The following is a 20,697-nucleotide window of genomic DNA, read 5'->3' on the forward strand; positions in this document are numbered from 1 at the left end:
GATAAGGGCTGTTTATGGTTTGCCTTAGAGTAGAAGGTTGGGGCTGGTTCAGTTCAGTTGTGTTTTAGGGGGTAGCTAATCAGACAGATTGGGTGTGGGGTATGAAGGAAATAGTAATAAAGTAGCAAGTGCAGGATGATAACAGGTGCAACCAGTTGGTACCACTCACTGAGAAAGGGGGTCTGATGAGAGGAGCAGCTTTGAGAGAATATCAGGACTTTGGTTTGGCAGACTAGATGCCCTTTAGGTACCTAAGCATCTGGACATTGCCCAGACTTTTGCTTTCTATCCAAAGTTATCGAAAGCCACGTTAGACACAAAGTGTTTAGATTTCATTTTTGCTGCTGCCGAAAGAAGAGTCATTGTGGGCAATATGGGAGGGGGCATACTTTCGTGTTAGGTTTCTGAGGAAGAAATTAGAATACTAAAAAGGGGGAAATACGTATATAATCACATAATGTGGGTTTTATATTTAGTTTCATGTGAAAAGCAGTAATTAGTTTGGTTTTTTTGTAATTTGTTTTTGTAATTTGTTTGTTTTTAAAAGGGAATAACCGCTCATTGGGAAGCAATTACTATAATTTCGATTTATTTTACTTTAGATCATTCTGTGATGAAAGCAGTTATCAAAAAAGTTCTCCAGAATGGAAGGAGTGCCAAGTCAGAGGTAACATGTTGTAGTTCTCTAGGAAGAATTTTTCTTTAATTGCATGTTTTTCTTTTTTTTTTTCCCTCATAAAATAAAACTATCAAGGCATTTTTCTGTAATCTTAAATCAATTAAGTCAAATCAAATGGCTTTTCTGTTTTGAAAAGATTGTGTGATTCTTTTAATTTGCGGTCCCAGAAATGCAGATTGCAAACCTTTTGTTAACTCAAAATAGCTTAATTTCCAATTGAGATCAAACCCTTATAAATAACCTGTAACTGAAATAAGTGTTTTTTATTTCTCTTCCAGTACCAGTGGATAACTTCTCCATCAGTGAAGGAACCATTCAAAACTACTAGACAGAAAAAGAGAACTATAATTCTGGGAAATGGTCGGAAGGGGAAAGCTACTATTAGAATTGGTAACTCTTTCTCTCCTGGCATTTTAACGCGGCTAGAATTTATGCCGTATATGTGTTCCGATGGCTAAAATTAGAATCTCTTCCCATTGTGTGATACTGAGGGTAACAACCAGGATTAACCACACTGCATATAGGAAAGACTGTAAATATTCAGATACAGATTATGAGAATTTATGGAATTAGAAACAATTTTAAAAAGAGATGCTAATATTTCCATTTTTTAAATTAACCAGCGATGTGTTCTTAAAAAGTTCATTATTTTGAATATATTTCTTGGTTAAGATTTTAGTTTTCTCTTCCTGTGGTCTATTAACATAAACAATGTAGGTACACAGGTGACAGGGTGGATGGAATATTTATGTGATTTCACAGAGCTTGAATAAAATTTGCCATTTTTCTTCTTTCACTTCATTTTAAATTGAATTAAAATTCTTATGATTTCGTAGTTAATACATTTTTATGTATTCACAAGGTTTCATTGAGTTTAGTCTATTTTTTATTAGTGAAAGATTTGGGGTGCCTGGCTGGCTCAGTAGGTAGAGCACATGACTCTCAATCTTGAGGTCATGGGTTTGAGCCCCATGTCAGGTGTGGAGCCCACTTTAAATAAATAAATAAATAATAAATTAGTGGAAAATTCAAAATAACCTAAATATTATATAATTTTTTAATAGTATTGTAAACATCTCCATAAATACGACTTCTTTTTTTACTATTAAAAGGTGTGTTTTTGATTCTCCATTAATCTCCTTGTTTGGTCAATAAAATATTGAGTAGGAGTTATTAAATCAAAAGAAAGCTTAACAATTCTTCTAGCAATTTTTATTTTAAAACATATTTTAGTAGTCAAATAGTATATGCAAGAAGCTGAGATTTGTGATGTCACAGTAGATATTATTATTAAAAGTTTGCATCATGTGTAAAACATTCTTGAAAGTGTCTAAACTGGTATTTTGATATAATGTTATTGTTTTTTAAAGATTTTATTTATTTATTGGAGAAAGGGAGACACAGAAATAGTGAGAGTGAACAGGAGGAGGGAGGAGAGGGTGAAGCACGCTACTTGCTGAGCAGGGAGCCCAATGTAGGACTCGATCCCAGGACTCCAAGATCATGACCTGAGCTGAAGGCAGTTGCCCAACCAACTGAGTCACCCAGGTGCCCTTGATATAATATTAGAAATAGAATTATACATAGGTAAAAAATATATATGTTATATTGGGATTTCTGCAATTTTAGTATCTGGTGGTATATAATAGGACTTCATGGAATGAGAATAAAAAATTAAAAATCTTTTTTTTTTCCTTAGCATGATTAAACAAAGTGGAAATGTAACTGAAGTTTACAGGCTCACTGAGCTATTTTAAGAGTAATTTTATTTCTTGGGCTTTTTTTTTTTATTTGCCTCAGTTATATGGAGACATAGAGGTAAGCCACAGCAATATCTGGCAATGTAGTTAGATCCAGGTGAGTATAGGGTTAAATGTGTGAGTTGTGTCACATTCGCATTGTAATCATGTGTGCAGAAAGAAGATAGGAACTTTAATGGGAACTGTATCTCCTAACAAGATACATGCGAATTAGTTTGGATTTAATTACAAATGGTATTTGCATTAGTTTCTGAAAGTCAGGGGAGAAGTGTACATGTACAAACCACAAATATACGAACATTTTTCCTTGAGAGTAATTAAGTTAAAAACAAAAAATAACACAAAGTGAATGGAACTTTTATATATTTTAAGAGGTGTATAAATTTATCCAGAGAAATCACACAAGGTCATGTGATTATCAATAAGCTATACTCTATGAAATATTTGCCCTCTGTTGCTACATATGCTTTACTTCTCATGCTACCCTAATGCTGCTAAAGTAGTATAGTAAAATAGATTTGAGGAATAAATATAATAAACCTATGTTACTTACTTTGAGTAACAGAAAAAATATTTAAATGTCAGTTTTAATATATGGTTTATTCTAAATAAAGTATTGGCATGTAGGTCTAGTTGTTGCTACTAACCATTTCATATAAGGATACTTGACCTTTTAATACTGAAATTGGACCAAGTCTCCATATTTTGCTCTTTTATCCATTGGGTCTTACTTCTTTTTCATTTTCTATATGAAATCAAATGAGCATTGAAGGTGACAGACTTACAGAGGGTAGCATTGACTTACCTGCCACTTAGCAGCTTTCAGTCCTATTACTTTGATTGTTTTCACATAGGAAAACTAAACTTAAGTTGAAATTTTGGTCCAATTCAGATTCTCTTTGGCAGGAATCAAGGATGTATCAGTGTTTCTCTATCTTTGAGATTCAGAAATACCAAAGATATTCTGAGGTTCAATAAAATGAATGTTTCTGCATGATACATAAGGTGTATCGTGCATGTTTCATTCTTTGGGATGTATTTTTTATTTCCTTTTGCATGTTATGCACATCTCATATATTTTAGTTAAAATGATAACTTGTTACTCTATGAGAACTTGTATGTGTAAACATTGCTAGTCTATGTAAAAGCATTTTTACAGAACGATCCTGTTATTCATGGCCTCGCATCATTGGCAGGTGCCTATTCTATAAAGTGTGAACATATGATGATTGCTGTGTCACCATTTAGTGCATCTTGATTTTGTCCTTTAATGCTTTTGCAAACAGGATTGGCCACGAAGAAACCTGTAAGCAATGGAAGAAAACACTCCCTTGGTAAAGAGTGTTACGCTCCTGAACCTCTACCTCCTGGCGTGTCTGGTTTCCTGCCGTGGCGCACAGCGGAACGTGCAAAAAGGAGCAGGTAGAGTATATATCTTCCTAACTTAAGTTGTTCAGAAATTTTCATTTTGGAGCTTCTATTATGTGGGTGGTCTCTAGTGGTTTCTCTAGAGGAAAAAACGATAACTCACCTGTGGCTTCTGCCTAATGAGTCCTTGAAGGAAGAAAAACAAAACAAAACAAAAACAGTTATAATTGGGAGTTGCAAGCTATTTCTTGTGTCACAACAAATGTAACCCTGTGGGAGTCAAGAAGAGATAACGTTCTCCCCACTGGTACAGGTGAGTAAAGGTTTCATTAAAGGTGGGTATAATTGGGCAGGGCCCTACAGTGCAGGAGGAGGAAGTTGGGTATGTAAGGAATGGGGAAAAAAGACATTTCCAGCCTGGAGAATAGTTTAATGCAGAATGGAGGAGGAGGAGGGATTAGACTTAATCTAACTCAGTCAACTGGCTTAAATCATTTTAGTGAATCAGATTTAGTAAATTAGATTTAACTACTTCTAGCTGATTACTTATCCAGAGGATAACGGTGCCTAGCAATTTTTATCCTAGAAGTATAAAAGTCTCTTTAAATGGTCAAACTATAATTTTAGGCCTGCTGAGTAAATTAATTTGCTATAGATTATTTTTAAATAATTTATGGGGTAATTTTCAAGAAATTGGGGATTAACAATTGCTTAAGAAAACAAAGACTTGGGGCACCTGGGTGGCTCAGTCATTAAGTATCTACCTTCCTCTCAGATCATGATCCCAGGGTCCTGGGATCAGAGTCCCACATGAGGCTCCCTGCTTGGCAGAAAGCCTGCTTCTCCCTCTCCCTCTGCTTGTGCCCCCTCTCTCACTGCGTCTCTTTCTTTGTCAAATAAATAAATAAATTCTTTAAAAAAAAAAGAAAAAAGGAAACAAAGACTTGATTTTAAATAAGACTTGAGGTAGATACTTCTAAAATAATTGATGCTCACATTATATTGATAAATGTACTCTCCATTGCAAATGGTGATATGAATTATTATTGCATAAACTCTAGTTCCCAGGCTCCAGTCTTTACACTTGAGTTTTATGACTTTGTGATTTCATATCATCTTTTTATGATACTTATTAATCTCAAGACCATTCTGATCACAAGCAGTTGTCAATTGGAGAATGATTATTAGTCAAAGAAGTTAGATTGGAAGTCTAAACCAACCTGAACGTAGAAAGTGAAGACATCCCTCAGCAGTTCCCGGAGTTATGACAAGCCAGTCTGCTAAACCCTGTTTAGTTTTCTCCATAGCAGAGCCTCCTGGCTCCTTATTTTGAGCTTATTTTTTTAATACAAAATTCATATGTACTATTAATAGTATTATTGTACATAATTCTAGCAGATTTTATTAACTGGCATTAACTGATGATGTTCACGTCAATGTTTAACTTACTTTGTTGATATCTCTTTAGGGGTTTTCCATTAATCAAAACTCGTGATGTATATAATCATTTGCAGGTACGTAGTTCTCATATTTACCATATATAGAAGATTAAGTGAGAACAGAGGGAGGTCATTCTCTTTGTGTTTTAGACTAAACAGAGCCTTATAGGGAACATTCCCTCTCTGAAATAAATCCATTTGCAATTTGTCAGGTTGCTCTCCCAATGACACCATGTAGTTCTATGACTGTGACACACACTGGGCATCTTGTGGTTCCATCTGTAAACAGGGAAGCCATTTCTCCAGCCCACAGGTCACCTGTTAACCCAGTGAAAGGAATTTGACCGCTATTCCTGACCCAACACATGGAGTTGTCATTTTCAAGAATGTTTTTATGTTTTCAAGAAATGTTATTTGAGGGCTATATGTGTAAGTTCCAGATCCAAAAGGCAAAATAAAGAAGCCAGAGTCTCTCATCTCTCAGAGCACTTCCTCTCTCAACAAGACCGCATACATTCCCTGTCCTGCTGCCTCATGGTCTTAAAACCAGCCATTCCTGTCAGAGTGTCAGGTTCTCCTTCCCCCTTGTGCTGGGAGACTGCAGAGTTGCTCTTAGTAGGGTAACACTGCTGGATGGGGAGAAGAGCACCTCAGCTGTGAGCCCTGCCCCCTGCATGTCCAGAAGAAAGGGTGTACACCTCTTTCTACCATTGGAACTTTCCTGTACTCTGGGATTTGTTGCCTGTGGTTAAAATGGCACCTCAGTGACTTGTCTTCTGAGCAGTTAGGCAATCCCAGCGCTCCTCTTTTTGATCTGTAGACTTTTTATGGGGTCGTGATCAGGTCAGTTTTCAAGTGTTTGGAAACAACATACTAAACTGCATTCCAGTGGCAGTGAAACTTGAGAGTTGTGTTACCGTTACAGTAGTTCTGGCTTATGGTGGCTAAAGGAGGATACGATGAGATTTTTGATGGGTCCATTTTAGTTGTGTATGTGTAAGTGATTTACTTTAAAAAAATTTTTTTTTCACTAGGTATGTTGACTTTTCTAATCATTCTTCTAATTCTTACCACTCCCCTACTGATGGATTTTTTCCTCCAAAAACTACATTTCTTCCAGACTTTTTGTACAGTGGAGAATAAATGTCTCATCTTCAGTGTAAAGTTGGTCTGAGAAAAATGTTCACCCTGACTCCTCACTCGGCTTATGTGAAAGAAAATTAAAAATAATATGGATGATTCCAAATATTAACCTTAACAGAATTCCATACATTGACAGCAAAAATAAGTCACTGTCATTTTACTTTGTCATTGCTTGTTTTAGACTAAGTAGTAGAAGACATTTATAGATAATGACATGATATCTTAGATCAGTTTTATTAAATGTCCTATAATATTTGGTATCTGATTTTTGTTACCTCTTCTACAACCTTGTCTTCTTTCTCTAAGCAATCAGATTTTCCTGTGACTGTGACAGTAGAGAGTCCTTCCTCCTCAGAAATTGAAGAGGTCGACGATTCATCCGAAAGTGTTCAAGAGCAGCCTGAGAAAACCAGTTTAAAACAAGAAGCATTAGAGGTACAAAGTTACCACTTTAAAGATCCAGAGATAATTTTTTAAACCTAGTAGTTATTGGGCAGCCGGAAGCCTGATCAGGACACTGGAAGAGCTTGTACATGGCTTCTGTCTTTCCCTCACCGATTCCTTGGCTTAGACCAATGTGAAAGATAGACATTTGAATTCAGAGAAAAATCAAAAAGGAATTTTTCTATTCCTAACCAACTGAGCCACCCAGGCGCCCCTTTTACTATTTGGTTTTTTTAAAAAAGAAAGCCAGATTTTTATTTTCCTAATAAAAATTAAGGACAGTAACATAGGGAAATTCTAAGCTAAGTACCTGGGAAATTATAAAATGTTTGAGTGGGACAAATCTGGAATTGATGTCAAATTATCCCTTTTATCTTCTAAATGAGCACCTACAATTTGTAGCCCTTAAAGTGCTTTGTTACTAAGTTGCACGGTAGAGACAAGACCCCAAACCGTCTAATTTGCAGTCATGGTCATTTTAGATGTGTTCATTTCCGGCACCAAGACACTAGGGAGATTGTACTTCTAAAAGCAGCAGTAGGCACTGGGGAAGACCCAAGGAGGTCAGGAACTGTAACCAGGGATTACCTGATTCAGGATGTGCTGAGGACCCTCTTGGCTCTTCTCCATTTTGATAAGACAATAAAGCGCTTGTATCAAAATTTTTAAGAATATATCCACAACAATCAAGGGATTTTTCAACATTTTTTATAAAGACAGAAGACAAGTGGGAGGGTGGGAAGCTGTGAACAGAGGAACACTACAACCTAGAATTGCACAGGGACTGGCTTCCACTGAGGGGAATCTGATCCCCCTGGCAGAAATAGCTCCACCCTCAGATGCGCAGGGAGGAGACGATGGAATTAGTAAAAATGTGACTGAAATATGGAGAGCGGGTGTGGGAGGTTTTTATTTGGGAGAGTTGACTCCCATCCCCACCCTCATTCTCCTGAAATGAGATAATTTTACTTAGGAAAAAACTGGGGAGTTAGATGTAAGTGATGAATCCCTAAATTCTACTGAAATCACTGTGACACTATGTGGTAACTAACTGGAATTTAAATAAAAATTTGAGGAAAAAAACTGGGCACCTAGTGCAGTTGTACACCCTAGAAAAGAGTATTTGGGAGGTTCCTTATTGTAACTGACTACCTACCTCTTCGCAGTCAACCATGAGCTTCCGGGGAGCTTTCTGCTCTCGTTCCTAAGTAGAAAATAACCGGTTCGCCTGAGAGTTGAGTAAAGCATGCAACATGACGGGGTGGGAGGTGGGGGGGTTGGAAGAAAAGGAGTGAAAGCACATACCTGGTAGGACCAGGGACTATTTGCTGTTAGCATCTCAACAGAAAACAGAACAAAATGTAAATATCAGCTTTGACAACATAAAAGGTTTGGAAGGTAAACAAGAGGTGGAAAGAAGGGAAAAAGGCATGAACGTCGAATTCCCAAAGTGGGCCTTTGGGAGAGTTTATGGTCAATTAACAATACAGATTTTTTTTAAGGTTTTTGTTTATTTGTCTCGGAGAGAGTGCATATAAGCAGGGTTAGTGGCAAGCAGAGGGAGAAGAAGCAGGCTGCCCACTGAGCAGGGAGGCCCCCCATGCAGGGCCAAAGGCAGACACTTAACTGACTGAGCCACCCAGGTGCCCCAACAATACAGACTTTTAAGGATATCACTGCAAGTTCAAGAGTTCATGACCAGTGGAAAAACTCATGGGGACGTGACTTCAGTGAGAGAAATGGACTTAGGAAAAGAGTGTAAATGAATTAACATCTTATTTAGTAAAGTAGGAAGTTAATAATGTCTAAAACTTAATCATGAATGGTGGTCATGTAAGTTTGTTACTTAGAAATAGAGAAGAATTGAAAATAAGAATGGCTAAAGGCTCATTAAGAAAGGAAATCCAGGGATGGGGCACCTGGGTGGCTCAGTCGTTAAGCACCTGCCTTCAGCTTGAGTCATGATCCCAGGGTCCTGGGATCGAGCCTCACATCAGGCTCCCTGCTCAGCGGGAAGCCTGCTTTTCCCTCTCCCCCTCCCCCTGCTTGTGTTCCCTCTCTCTCGCTGTGTCTCTGTCAAATAAATAAAATCTTAAAAAAAAAAAAAAAAAGGAAAGAAAGAAAGGAAATCCAGATGGCTGATAAACATAGAAAAGTGTCCAATATGAAAGGCCACAACACTCCAATCCCATTAACAAAAAATGTCTGATAATTATGGGTTTCCTGGACCTGGAGTATAATAGGAATCCCACACCTGCTTATATAGGCATATAAGTCTACATAGCTACTTCCAAGAGCATTCAGCATTGTTCATTGCCTCAAGTTGTGTTATTACTCCACAACCCAACCAGTTTCCCTCTCCCCTGCCCAGCTGGTGTATGTACTAGAGTAACTGCTGCAACAGGATGTGTGTGTGATTTGCACTAGCACCAACTGAAAACAGCCCAAATCTCCCTTAAGAGTCAAAAATTAAATTATGTGTATTCATTTAGTGGGAAACTATAAAGCAATAAAGTTTAACGAACTAGAGCTACCGGCAACAACATAGATTAATTTTTAAAAACAATATTGACTGGAAGGCTGGATATACTATGATTCTCTTTTAGTGAAGTTAAGAATTGGGAAAACCAAAGGGAATTTTTAGGGATACATGCATGTAAAGATGCACTTTTTAGTATGTATATCATATTTTACAATTAAAACCTGCCCAGAGGGCTACCTGGCTGGCTCGGTCTATAAAGCATGCTGCTCTTGATCTCGGAAATGTGAATTCAAACCCCACGTTGGGTGTAAAGACTACTTAAAAAGATTAAAACCTGCTTAAGAAAAGTTTGCCTCAAGGGGGCTGGATGTGTGAGTGAGTTGAGACTATTTGATTTTAAGTCCTTTGCTATTATTTGCATTCACATATATTCGTTAGCATTAATTGAACATACCCTCCATACCAAGCACTCTTCTGAGTTTTATGTGTGTGTTAACTCATGTAATCCTCCCAAGAACTGTGTCGTGTGCGGAACCTATCTTCATGTTAGAGATGAGGAAATTGAGGCCTAGGGTTCCTGAACTTGCCCAAAGCTATACTGCTAAGGGGTAGGGCCAGGTTTTAGTCAGAGATTCAGAATTATTTTTTTTTTTAAAGATTTTATTTATTTATTTTACAGAGAGAGATCACAAGTAGACAGAGAGGCAGGCAGAGAGAGAGGGAAGCAGGCTCCCTGCTGAGCAGAGAGCCCGATGTGGGACTCGATCCCAGGACCCTGAGATCATGACCTGAGCAGAAGGCAGCGGCTTAACCCACTGAGCCACCCAGGCACCCGAGATTCAGAATTTTTAAAAATACAATCTGAAAGAGAAATTTAACTGTTTGTTGTTGTTTTAAGATTTTGTTTATTTATTTGATAGAGAGAGAGATCACAAGTAGGCAGAGAGGCAGGCAGAGAGAGAGAGGAGGAAGCAGGCTCCCCGCTGAGCAGAGAGCCAGATGCAGGGCTCGAGCCCAGTACCCTGGGATCGTGACCTGAGTCAAAGGCAGACACTCAGGCACCCCACGTAATTTTATTATCTAATCTTTTGGTACAATATTTTTTTAAATGTAGACATTGAGCTTTTGAAAAAATTTTTTATTTAAATTCAATCAATTAACATAATGTATTAATAGTTTCAGAGGTAGAATTCAGTGATTTATCAGTCTTACATAATACCCAGTGCTCATTACATCTTGTGTCCCCCTAATGTCCATCACCCGGTTACGCCATCCCCCCATCCCCCTCCCCTCCAGCAACCCTCAGTTTGTTTCCTATGATTACGAGTCTCGTACGGTTTCATATTTTTTTAAAGAGCATGAATTACTTAAAACTTTGGAGGAGGAGGGTACACTTTCTCATGAAAAGCCAACGTGATGTTCTAACTCCCTCCACTAGAGGGAGAAGCCATGTCATGTAATTGCACAATGCGCTGTTCATCTTAGAGCCAGTTGAGAATGGAGCATTTCAGTCTGTACTTCCCTTGATTGTGGTGTTTGTTTAGAATTTCTGTGAACTAAGTTTTTTTTTTTTTTTAAAGATTTTGTTTATTTGAGAGAGAGAGAATGAGAAAGAGCATGAGAGAGGAGGTCAGAGGGAGAAGCAGGCTCCCTGCAGAACTGGGAGCCTGATGTGGGACTCGATCCTGGGACTCCAGGATCATGACCTGAGCTGAAGGCAGTGGCTTAACCAACTGAACCACTCAGGCACCCCTGTGAACTAAGTTTTAAATATCAAAACCATTATATAAGTGAGTAGAGGAATTTTGCAATTTTTTTGTCTTTGTTCCCTTTAAAAATGTGGCTGGCTTCAACTGTATAATGAAACATTAAAGAATTTGAAGTTATTAGACTATCTTTAAATTTTTAAACATAAGTTCTGAGTATAAAGTATGTGTTCATTGAGCAAAATTTTTAAAACAATGAAAAACTTACTGAAAAAAATCAAAGCCACCTCTATATGTACACACACCCAATCTACCCTTTTGCCATAAAAAGATACCAAAAATATTTTGTCCTATCACTAAATACTCTTATACACCAGAGAATCTTAGATTAAGTTTATGTACTATCTTCCCTGAAAAAACACACAGTATATAGAACTCCTGAGGCCTATTCATTCATTCTGGTTAAGACCTCTTGTTGTCAGTGTTGTTTAGTGGCTTCATAGAGCATTTCTTCAAATGGGTATGCTGTTTTTATTTAAACTAACCCAATTCGGAAGCTTTTAGCTTACTTCTAGGATTTAGTTCTGAAACAGTCCCATATAACATGTCGGTAGATAAATCTTTGCCGCATCTCTGGTGATTTCCTTAGGGTAAATTCCTAGGTGTAAGATCATTGGTATGTACTCACTGTCCAGAAGCTGGTTCTAGTTTCCTCTTTCAGTGACAGCATATAATAGAGTTCCTCCCCTCAACCCACATGCACCAAGGGCAAACTAAATTTTAAGTTGAAATTCTTTAAGTGATTGTTCAAAAGCCTTTAAAATCTATAAATATACCTCCTTGTTTTAATAAATAGAGGTATTTTATTTATTTATTGCTGCATAAGACACCAGCCCCAAAACAGTGGCTTAAAACAGTAACAGTCATTTATTTTGTTCATGAACCTGAGAGTTGAGTAGTATATTAATTTTCTGCTGCTGTGAACTTAGTGGCTTGAAACAACACCTGCTGATGAGCTCCCGGTTCTGTAGGTCAGAAGTCCAGGTATGGCACAACTGGGCTCTCTGCTCAGGATGTCATTCAGGCTGTGTTCCCATCATGAGGCTCTGGGAAAGAACCTACTCCCAACTTCACAGCTCACAGGCCTAATTCAGTTCCTGGAGTTGTAGGACACAGATCCTCCTTTCCATGCTGGCTGGATGTCAGGGGACAGTCTCAGCTCTTATAGGCCTCCATCCTGCCTTCCTTGCCACATCACACTTGACATGTTCCAAGCCAGCCACAGAGAATCCCCCTTTGTCCCTTTTTTACTTTAGATATTAAGGAAGACCCCAGTCTCTTTCAGTGGGTCACCTGATTAGTCACATCCACCAGAATAATCTCTTAAGATCAATTAAAGATTTGAGGAACCTTAATTACATCTGCAAAATCCCTTCACTGCAGCACTAGACTAGGATTTGATTAACTGGGAGGATTTATAGTTTAGCAGGTAGGAATCTTGGGGTTCGGGGGGGCTCTCTTAGAATTCTGCCAACCAATACAAGGACTTTAAGTGTCTTGTTCTTGGAAATTAAAAGGGGGTTTACCAATGTGCATTTTATTTTATGGACGTTGGTGAATGGGGAAATTACCACTTCTGTGAACAAGCATGGCACCCAACTTCCTGAGTTCAGAATGTGGTCTACAACATAGTGTCTTAAGTGACATGGTCTTGGGTGTCCTACTCTACTTCTCTCTGCCTCTGTTTTCTCACCTGCAAAAAGACATGGAGTTAATAATTGTTCTTTCCTTGTAGGGCTTTGATGATTAAATTAATATCCCGGAAATTCCTACTAAGGGCTTTATTATATATGCTTTAAAAGTGTTTACTTTTTAAGAAATGCATTTGAATCTGCAATAACATAATTTGGGTGGATTAACTGTGTTAATAAGATTTCTAGTTATAAAGGGACCTATTAATAAAAGTAGAATTTTCCCTTTTTGGCCTTAGTTTTTTATTTCAGACTTAACTATATTATACACATATGCCTTTTATGGTGAGCTGCCACATATTTATCTTGAAAAGTACTGGATTCAAATAAATTTTTAATATGCTAATTTGATATTTTTGGTAATTAATTTCACCAGCACAGTATATCATAAGTAGTAGATTATAATCCTGAACTCTGGGGCACCTGGGTGGCTCAGTTGTTAAGTGTCTGCCTTTGGCTTAGGTCATGATTCCAGGGTCCTGGGATTGAGCCCTGCATCCGGCTCCCTGCTCCACAGGAAGCCTGCTTCTCCCTCTCCCCCTCTTGTATTCCCTCTCTCGCTGTGTCTCTCTCAAAAAAAAAAAAAAAAAAAATCCTGAAGTGAGTCTACTTGTGGCTCTGTGCCTATATCCTTGGTGAGATCTATAACTGGAAAGGCTTTTGGATATGATACTATGAATTGTTTATAATACTTTATTTTTTCACACTAGGAGAAACTGGAGGAGTGCCTAAAGCAGTTAAAGGAGGAAAGAGTAATAAGATTTAAGGCTGATAAACGAGTCAGTGAGGTAAACAAGTTTTTTCTTAAACTTTTGAAAGTGTTTTGGTTTTATTTTTATTTGATCTTAAGGCATACACATGCAGTTTATAAATTCTAAAACTAATATATTGTGAATTGGTTGAACCATATGAACCTTTGTATTTACTTTTATTTAGGGGTCATATGATCTCTATTCCAAAAAAATGTTTTTAAAATGGAAAAATCTTAGGGATGCCTGGGTGGCTCAGTCAGTTAGGCAATGACTCTTGATCTCAGCTCAGGTCCTGAACTCAGCGTTGTGAGTTCAAGCCCTGCACTGGGGTCATCTATTTTGGGCGTGGGGCAAATTAAAAAAAAAAAAAAAAAAAAAGTAAAAATCTTAGGGGTTTTTTTTGGTGCATGTGTGTTTTTATGATGTTAGCTTATTTTCTGTTTATGACGCTTCAGTTCAAGAAAGCACTTATGCTTGGGGGCACCTGGGTAGCTCAGTGGGATTGAGCCTCTGCCTTCAGCTCAGGTCATGCTCTCAGGGTCCTGGGATCGAGCCCCACATCGGGCTCTCTGCTGAGCAGGGAGCCTGTTTCGCCCTCTCTCTCTGACTGCCTCTCAGCCTACTTGTGATATCTATCTCTCTCTCTGTCAAATAAACAACATCTTTTAAGAAAAAAGAAAAGAAAGCATTTATGCTTATAAAGCATATATAGTAACATAAAAGACATGATGAAACCATTTACTGACTGAATAATTTAAAGAAATACGTATATAATATTGGAAAACTAAGAATGCAATGAAAACTAAAAATATATACTATAAGAATTACATTAGGCTACTGTGCATGGAAGCAGGACATAAGCTCAGAAGTTGTATGTAAACGTAATTGATTATTATAAGGTGAGTTTTGGGAGGAACTTTTCCAAGTGCATACATGGGATTGACGAACATTTACTCATTCATAAAGGTTGAGCACCTGTAAGGTAAAAGCTCTGTCATGAACAAAAGAGCCTCTCTGAGATATACTAGTCAGGTTTACCTGTGGCTTTAGATGAATAGATGGTGAGGGGGAGGGGTCACATGAGGGAGGAAACATTTTCAAGAAGCCAAGGAGGATATTAGTCATTGTATAGTTAATAAGTTGGGTATGATTTAGGACTTTTAAACTTAACCATTTAATATTTTGCTCAGTAAAGTTAATCCTTAATGTCCAGCAAAGTTGGAATATGCTTTGCTCAAATCAGACTATTTCACTTCCTAATTTAAACTGATAAGAACAGTTACTACACTTGATCTTAGCCAAAAGGCCCGAGAAGCAATCCACTTTCTAATTTAAAGCGAACCTTAAGCAACTAATTTTTCTAATGTAAATGAGGGTCTGTTATGAACATAACCAGTTAGAAAAGTGATCTTTTAAAAGATCCTTAATAAAACAGTTACTTTGGTTTATTTATATACCACCTAAGTGTTAGATAGCAAACTTTGTTGGGTATATTTGGGCTTTGATTCTTTTTTTTTTTTTTAAACTTTTATTTATTTATTTGAAAGAGAGAGCGTGAGAGTGAGCACAAGCAGGGAGGAGAGGGAGAAGCAGGCTCCCCGCTGAGCAGAAAGCCCCATGTAGGGCTCAATCCCGGGACCCTAAGGTCGGGACCTGAGTCAAATGCAGAGCATATCCTACTGAGCAACCCAGGAGCCCCTCCACTTATGTCATTTTTTTTTTTAAAGATTTTATTTATTTATTTGACAGAGATCACAGGTAGGCAGAGAGGCCAGGGTGGGGTGTGTGGGAGTTGGAGGGGGGGCGGGAAGCAGGCTCCCTGCTAAGCAGAGAGCCCAATACGGGCTCTATCCCAGGACCCTGGAATCATGACCTGAGCAGAAGGCAGAGGCTTTAACCCACTGAGCCACCCAGGCAGCCCCTTTGGGTTTTGATTCTTCAGTGATGTAGTCGCTGTCTTTATAGGCAGAAATAGTAATTACAAATTAATTACATTTGAACTGTTTTATTTTAGTTTTATTGCTTAAAAACTAGTTTTTTTAGGACAATGGAAGAAAATCATGTCCGACATTTTCAATTTTCTTTTGTAGCTGGAACATGAAAATGCCCAGTTAAGAAATATAAACTTATCTTTGTCTGAAGCCCTGCATGCACAGTCCTTGACGAGCATGATCCTGGATGATGAAGGTGTTTTGGGCAGCATTGAGAATTCTTTTCAGAAGTTCCATGCTTTCTTGGACCTCCTTAAAGATGCCGGGTTAGTTAATTTCTCTCCGTGGCATGATTCTCTTTTCATCTATAATATGGTTTACTGAGAAACGTGAGCAATTTTCATTGCTTCCATAGTTGTCTTGAGTATGTAATATAGGGTGTTTTTTAAGTGAGGAATTAAAAGAAATGCAAAATGGTAAACCTGCTTTGGTAGAGGAGAGAGCCTTATAAAAGAATAACCTGTTGATAAGATAATTTGTAGGTATAGTTTTGGGGAAAGACTACATGAAGATAATTTTACTTGAAAATATTCCAGAATGCATCAGAATTTCCTTCCCTTTTATTTATCTTCCTTGTAAATTATGTTTGAATTACAGTAGTTTTTGTCCTACACACAAAAATTATTATTAATCTGCAGGGCACATATAGATACAGATCAGTCATTCTCCACCAGGAACAATTTTGCCAAAGGAAGATACTGAAAGAACTGGAGATTGAAACTGATGGAGTGATGCTTTGTGGGTGAAGGGGTTGGTGTTGGGAAGGAAGGAATGGACACGTTTTTGGTAATTGGAGGAAAGGTGGTCAGGAAGTGGGGGTGAGGTGAGAGGTGATGTACTGGGTGCTTACTAGAAGCTGAAGGGCTGAAATGGAGTAAGAAATCAGCTGGTGGTTGAGATGTGGTTGCAAAGGCTGTGTGAGCTGATGTGGTCCCAAAGCATGAATCTAGAAGGGCTCAGAATTTGGGAGAGAATAGGGGCTTGTATCTGGAGTAGGGTATTTCATGATTATAGGTACAGGGAAATCGAAGCTGCTTGCATGGAATTATAATAACCTTTGCTTCTTACTCCTTCCCTCCTCCTGTCCAGGCTTGGGCAGTTTGCCACAATGGCTGGTATAGATCAGTCAGATTTTCATTTACTGGGTCGTCCCCAGATGAATTCTACTCTTAGTAGTCTGCCTAAGGAAGAAAAGAAGGCACTTGAAGAAGAAAAACCAGAATCAAAGCAGAACCCCCTAGGACAGATGCAAAATATCCAAGTAAGTGGATAGAAAAGAACATAATGATTCTACGGGTGATTAGCCAAAAGGGAATTACCAAGTCAGAGAGAAAATAATGATGCTCTGTCCCTATTTAACTCACACACTTGGGAGGAGCCTTTTGGGGGTCCTTTCCAGATGTGAAATTAGTAAGTTTGGACCCATTTCATAATACCGTGTAGTTACAAATAAGAAAGATAGGTCTTTTGCAAATGTATGATATAAAGCAAACTATCCTCAGTGAAGAAAGAAATGAAACATTAGAGAAAACATTCCAAATTTTAAATTGTGTAAATGTCTATTCTATTCATATTTCATCTAGGTTTCTATTTGTATGCAGTCAGCTTACAATGAAGGAACACTAATGAAGGTACAAGTACTGATACGGATAATCTTCTCTACTTAGTAATCCAGACGTAACTAATAGACAGTGTATTATAGGGAGCCTCCCAGTTAGGGAAGCGAGAGCGGACAACCCATCTGCTTTTCTCCCGGCCTTCCTTGGAGCCTTCCCTTCATCTTCCGTCTCAGCCAGCCTTAGACAGGCTTGGGAACTGACAGCTTAAGAATAGTCTCATCACAAATTGGATACTCCTTACATGTTCCTGGAGGATAGAAAAGAAACTAATTTTCTTAGGGAATGGGGCTTTATTATTATTATTTTTTAAGATTTTATTTATTTATTTGACCGAGAGAGAGATCACAAGTAGGCAGAGAGGCAGGCAGAGGGTGGGGGAAGCAGGCTTCCTGCTGAGCAGAGAGCGCGATGCGGGGCTCGATCCCAGGACCCTGGGTTCATAACGTGAGCCGGAAGGCAGAGGCCTAACCACTGAGCCACCCCGGTGCCCCGGACTTTATTATTTTTAATGAGGGAAAGGGAAGTGAGCAATAATCATCCCAGACACAAAGTCTGAAAATGTAGTAGTCATTGCCTTGGGTATAGCAAAGTTAAGTTGGAAATCAACTGGCAAGATAGAATTAGAAAAAAGCTGGGTCTAAAATCTTCTGACTAACCAATGACTATCTTTTTTTTTTTTTTTTTAAGATTTTATTTATTTATTTGACAGACAGAGATCACAAGTAGGCAGAGAGGCAGGGGGAGAGAGAGAGGGGGAAGCAGGCTTCTTGCTGAGCAGAGAACCCAATGCAGGACTTGATTCCAGGATCCTGGGATCATGACCTGAGCCGAAGGCAGAGGCTTTAACCCACTGAGCCACCCAGGCGCCCCCAATCAACGACTATCTTAATAATACGATCACAGAGTAGCATTGAGGTTATGGACTCAACTTTTTAATGATTGACTTTGTTCATCACTGAGTTTTTGTTTTGTCATCTTTTGTTTTTCTCTCCAGTTTCAGAAAATTACAGGTGATGCTAGAATTCCTTTGCCTCTCGACTCCTTCCGTGTGCCCATTTCCACGCAGGAGCCCTTAGAAACTTCTAGAGACAACCAGGAAGTCCCAGTCAATGAACAGCAACAGGACTCTATCAAAGAATTCATTGCTAGAACATGTTCTCCTTCAGCAGATTTGATGTCTGGAACTGGAAGCCAAAGAAAAGAAGATGAACTGTCTAGAAATAGCAGATCTTCTTCAGAGAAAATGACCAAAACAGGTGAATATACCAAAAAATATTGTGCTAAAAAACAGCCCAGAAAGGATCTGCATTCTTGCTCTGACTCACCTGTAAATCGGAATAGTAAAGGAATCGGACAAAATGATTCTTTGGTTAATGAACCAGTTAAGAGTGAGTCTTTGAAAAAACATGTTTCTGGCAAGAAAGAAAGTAGAATAGTGACTCTTTCATCCAAGATGACTAAAAGTAAACTCAATCTGTTAGAACACTCTGAAAGTGATACTCTTGGATCTGATTTTGAATTTCAAGAAAGCATCCATACTGTATCACATCTGACATAGATCTAAGTCTTTTAAAATTATGTTTTTGCCTTCAAATTTTAATAAATTTCTTATGTTTTCATTGTGGCATATGGTATTTTAAAATATAGTACTGGAAGACGTTAGAGAGACCCGTTAGAGAATGGAAAGATTCATTCTTTTTATTGCAACGAAACTTTTGGATATGTTTTCTTTTTGACACTCTCCAACTTTCATTCAACAAGTATTTCCTGTGAGTCTAATGTGTATGATACTATTCCAGGTGCTATTGCTTTCAGCAATGAACAAAACAAAACCTTTTACATTCATGGAATTAATATCCTGTGGAGGGAGGAAAAAAAATATGGAAGCAGGATAAGGGCCCTAGAAAAGACAGGGTAATAAATTGGGGAGTTTTAACATTTGGGTAAAAGTGGAAATACTATAAATCATGGGCCAGAAGCCCCTGGCATATCCTAATTCATAATAACCGGCGGAGCAAACATTTACCAAAGTACTTAGCCCTATTTCTGGATTACAGCAACTATATAAGGCAAGGAACCATTATTGGGCCCATTTTATAGATGTGGAGGCTGAGGAGACAGATTGTGTAAGTTGCCCAAAATTACAGAGCTTTAAATAAGTGGTAGAGCTGGGATTTGAACCAGAACCCATGTTGTGCTCTTAATCCTTTTGTTGTCCTGTGACCTTGTTAAGAGAGGAAGGGCTTGGGGCGCCTGGGTGGCTCAGTGGGTTAAGTCTCTGCCTGCGGCTCAGGTCATGATCTTAGGGTCCTGGGATCAAGCCCCAAATTGGGCTCTCTGCTCAGCAGGGAGCCTGCTTCCCTCTCTCTCTCTCTGCCTACTTGTGATCTCTGTTTGTCAAATAAATAAATAAAATCTTTAAAAAAAAAAGAGAGAGAGAGAGAGAGAAGAAGGGCTTGAGGAAGCCATGGAGAGAAAAGCCAGTGAGCACTGCAAGTGCAGAGCAGGGCTATCAGAAAGTATGCCTGACCCTCCCCCATCAAGGTCAGGTACTTAAAGGCAGAATATGTAAAGAGCATACGAATGTACATCTCAGGACCAAATTATGCCTCCCTATGTAGAACATGCATAGATAAGTCCGGAGTTCAACCAGACTGTGACTTGACAGGTGAAATCAGAGAAAAGCTGGTGTGTCAGATTTCTTCTAGAAGGCCCTGCCTGATTGTTATCAAAGGACCACTGCAGTACTGTTGAGTTCATGGATCATGGATTGAGTGCTGTGAGAGTAAAACAATAAAGAAAGATAATAGCCCTTAACCGGTAGGTAGCATGAGAGTAGGAGACGCACAAGCAGAGATCACATCCTCTAATGGGACCGCTTAGGGAATGTAGCCCGTGTTTGGGGAAGAAGAGAGAACTGGGGCCAAGAAAGGTCATTTAAAGAGCTCACATCTAAGCTAAGTCTTGAAGGTCTAGTTGGAAACAGGTGAATAAGGGGAGGAAGGGAAAGAATCCTTAAGGTGGAGGGAACAGCATAAGTGGAAGTATAGAGCCAAAGGCATGAGAGGGATGTGTTTGGGGAAGGCTGGATATAGATTTCAGAGTTGGTGGGATGTCATCAGACAGTGGTAGCAAGGAGACTGCAAGCAGGCCTTACAAGCCATGTTGCACAGAGCTGGTTCTTTCTCCTCAGAAAATAGGTAATAAAAGGGTTGAAGAATGGAAATGACATGTGGAGGATTGCATGTTAGATCATGAGTGATCAGAGATGATGCCACACTCTTGTGAGGAGCGTCATTTTTAAATTTTCAAATAAAAATTAAAGACTCCCCCCCCCGTCCTTACTGAAAGGGTTCTATGGACAAAAGTAAGAGAAACCCTGACTTAAAGTTAAGCGGGTTTCTTTACTGTATGACTTCTCGGGGCTACTGCAAGCTAACGGTCATTCTGAATTTCTAAGACAGGCATAGGTTACACAGCCCTTCTCAAATATATTTGATTATAGAATCCCTTTTCTTCTTCTTTTTTAATTCAGAGAGTGTGCGTGCACAGATGGGGGTGGT

At 38.7% G+C, this 20,697-nt stretch overlaps 1 protein-coding gene, 1 non-coding gene and 1 pseudogene across 4 annotated transcripts in view; 2 read left to right on the forward strand and 1 right to left on the reverse strand.

Annotated features, from left to right (window-relative positions):
- Positions 1-18,855, forward strand: part of CEP78 (centrosomal protein 78) — a 30,001-nt gene extending 11,146 nt beyond the window's left edge. For 2 of the 3 annotated variants that reach the window (XM_032866685.1, XM_032866687.1), the window contains 10 exons: positions 603-667; positions 958-1,069; positions 3,726-3,861; positions 5,276-5,321; positions 6,696-6,824; positions 13,483-13,560; positions 15,615-15,781; positions 16,605-16,776; positions 17,099-17,146; positions 18,129-18,855. In XM_032866685.1, the coding sequence (XP_032722576.1) occupies positions 603-667; positions 958-1,069; positions 3,726-3,861; positions 5,276-5,321; positions 6,696-6,824; positions 13,483-13,560; positions 15,615-15,781; positions 16,605-16,776; positions 17,099-17,146; positions 18,129-18,692 (1,517 nt within the window). In that variant the 3' untranslated portion in view covers positions 18,693-18,855. The remainder of the gene's footprint in view (positions 1-602; positions 668-957; positions 1,070-3,725; positions 3,862-5,275; positions 5,322-6,695; positions 6,825-13,482; positions 13,561-15,614; positions 15,782-16,604; positions 16,777-17,098; positions 17,147-18,128) is intronic. The other variant, XM_032866686.1, reaches the window with a different exon arrangement.
- On the forward strand, positions 1,588-1,660 carry TRNAE-CUC. Its single transcript has one exon. It is a non-coding gene; the product is annotated as a tRNA-Glu (tRNA).
- On the reverse strand, positions 14,664-14,843 carry LOC116873117 (annotated as a pseudogene).
- Positions 18,856-20,697: the final 1,842 nt, after the last annotated feature.

Source organism: Lontra canadensis, unplaced genomic scaffold (genome assembly GCF_010015895.1).
Source record: "Lontra canadensis isolate GAN:19392208 unplaced genomic scaffold, GSC_riverotter_1.0 scaffold31, whole genome shotgun sequence".
Classification (NCBI taxonomy): Eukaryota; Metazoa; Chordata; class Mammalia; order Carnivora; family Mustelidae; genus Lontra; species Lontra canadensis.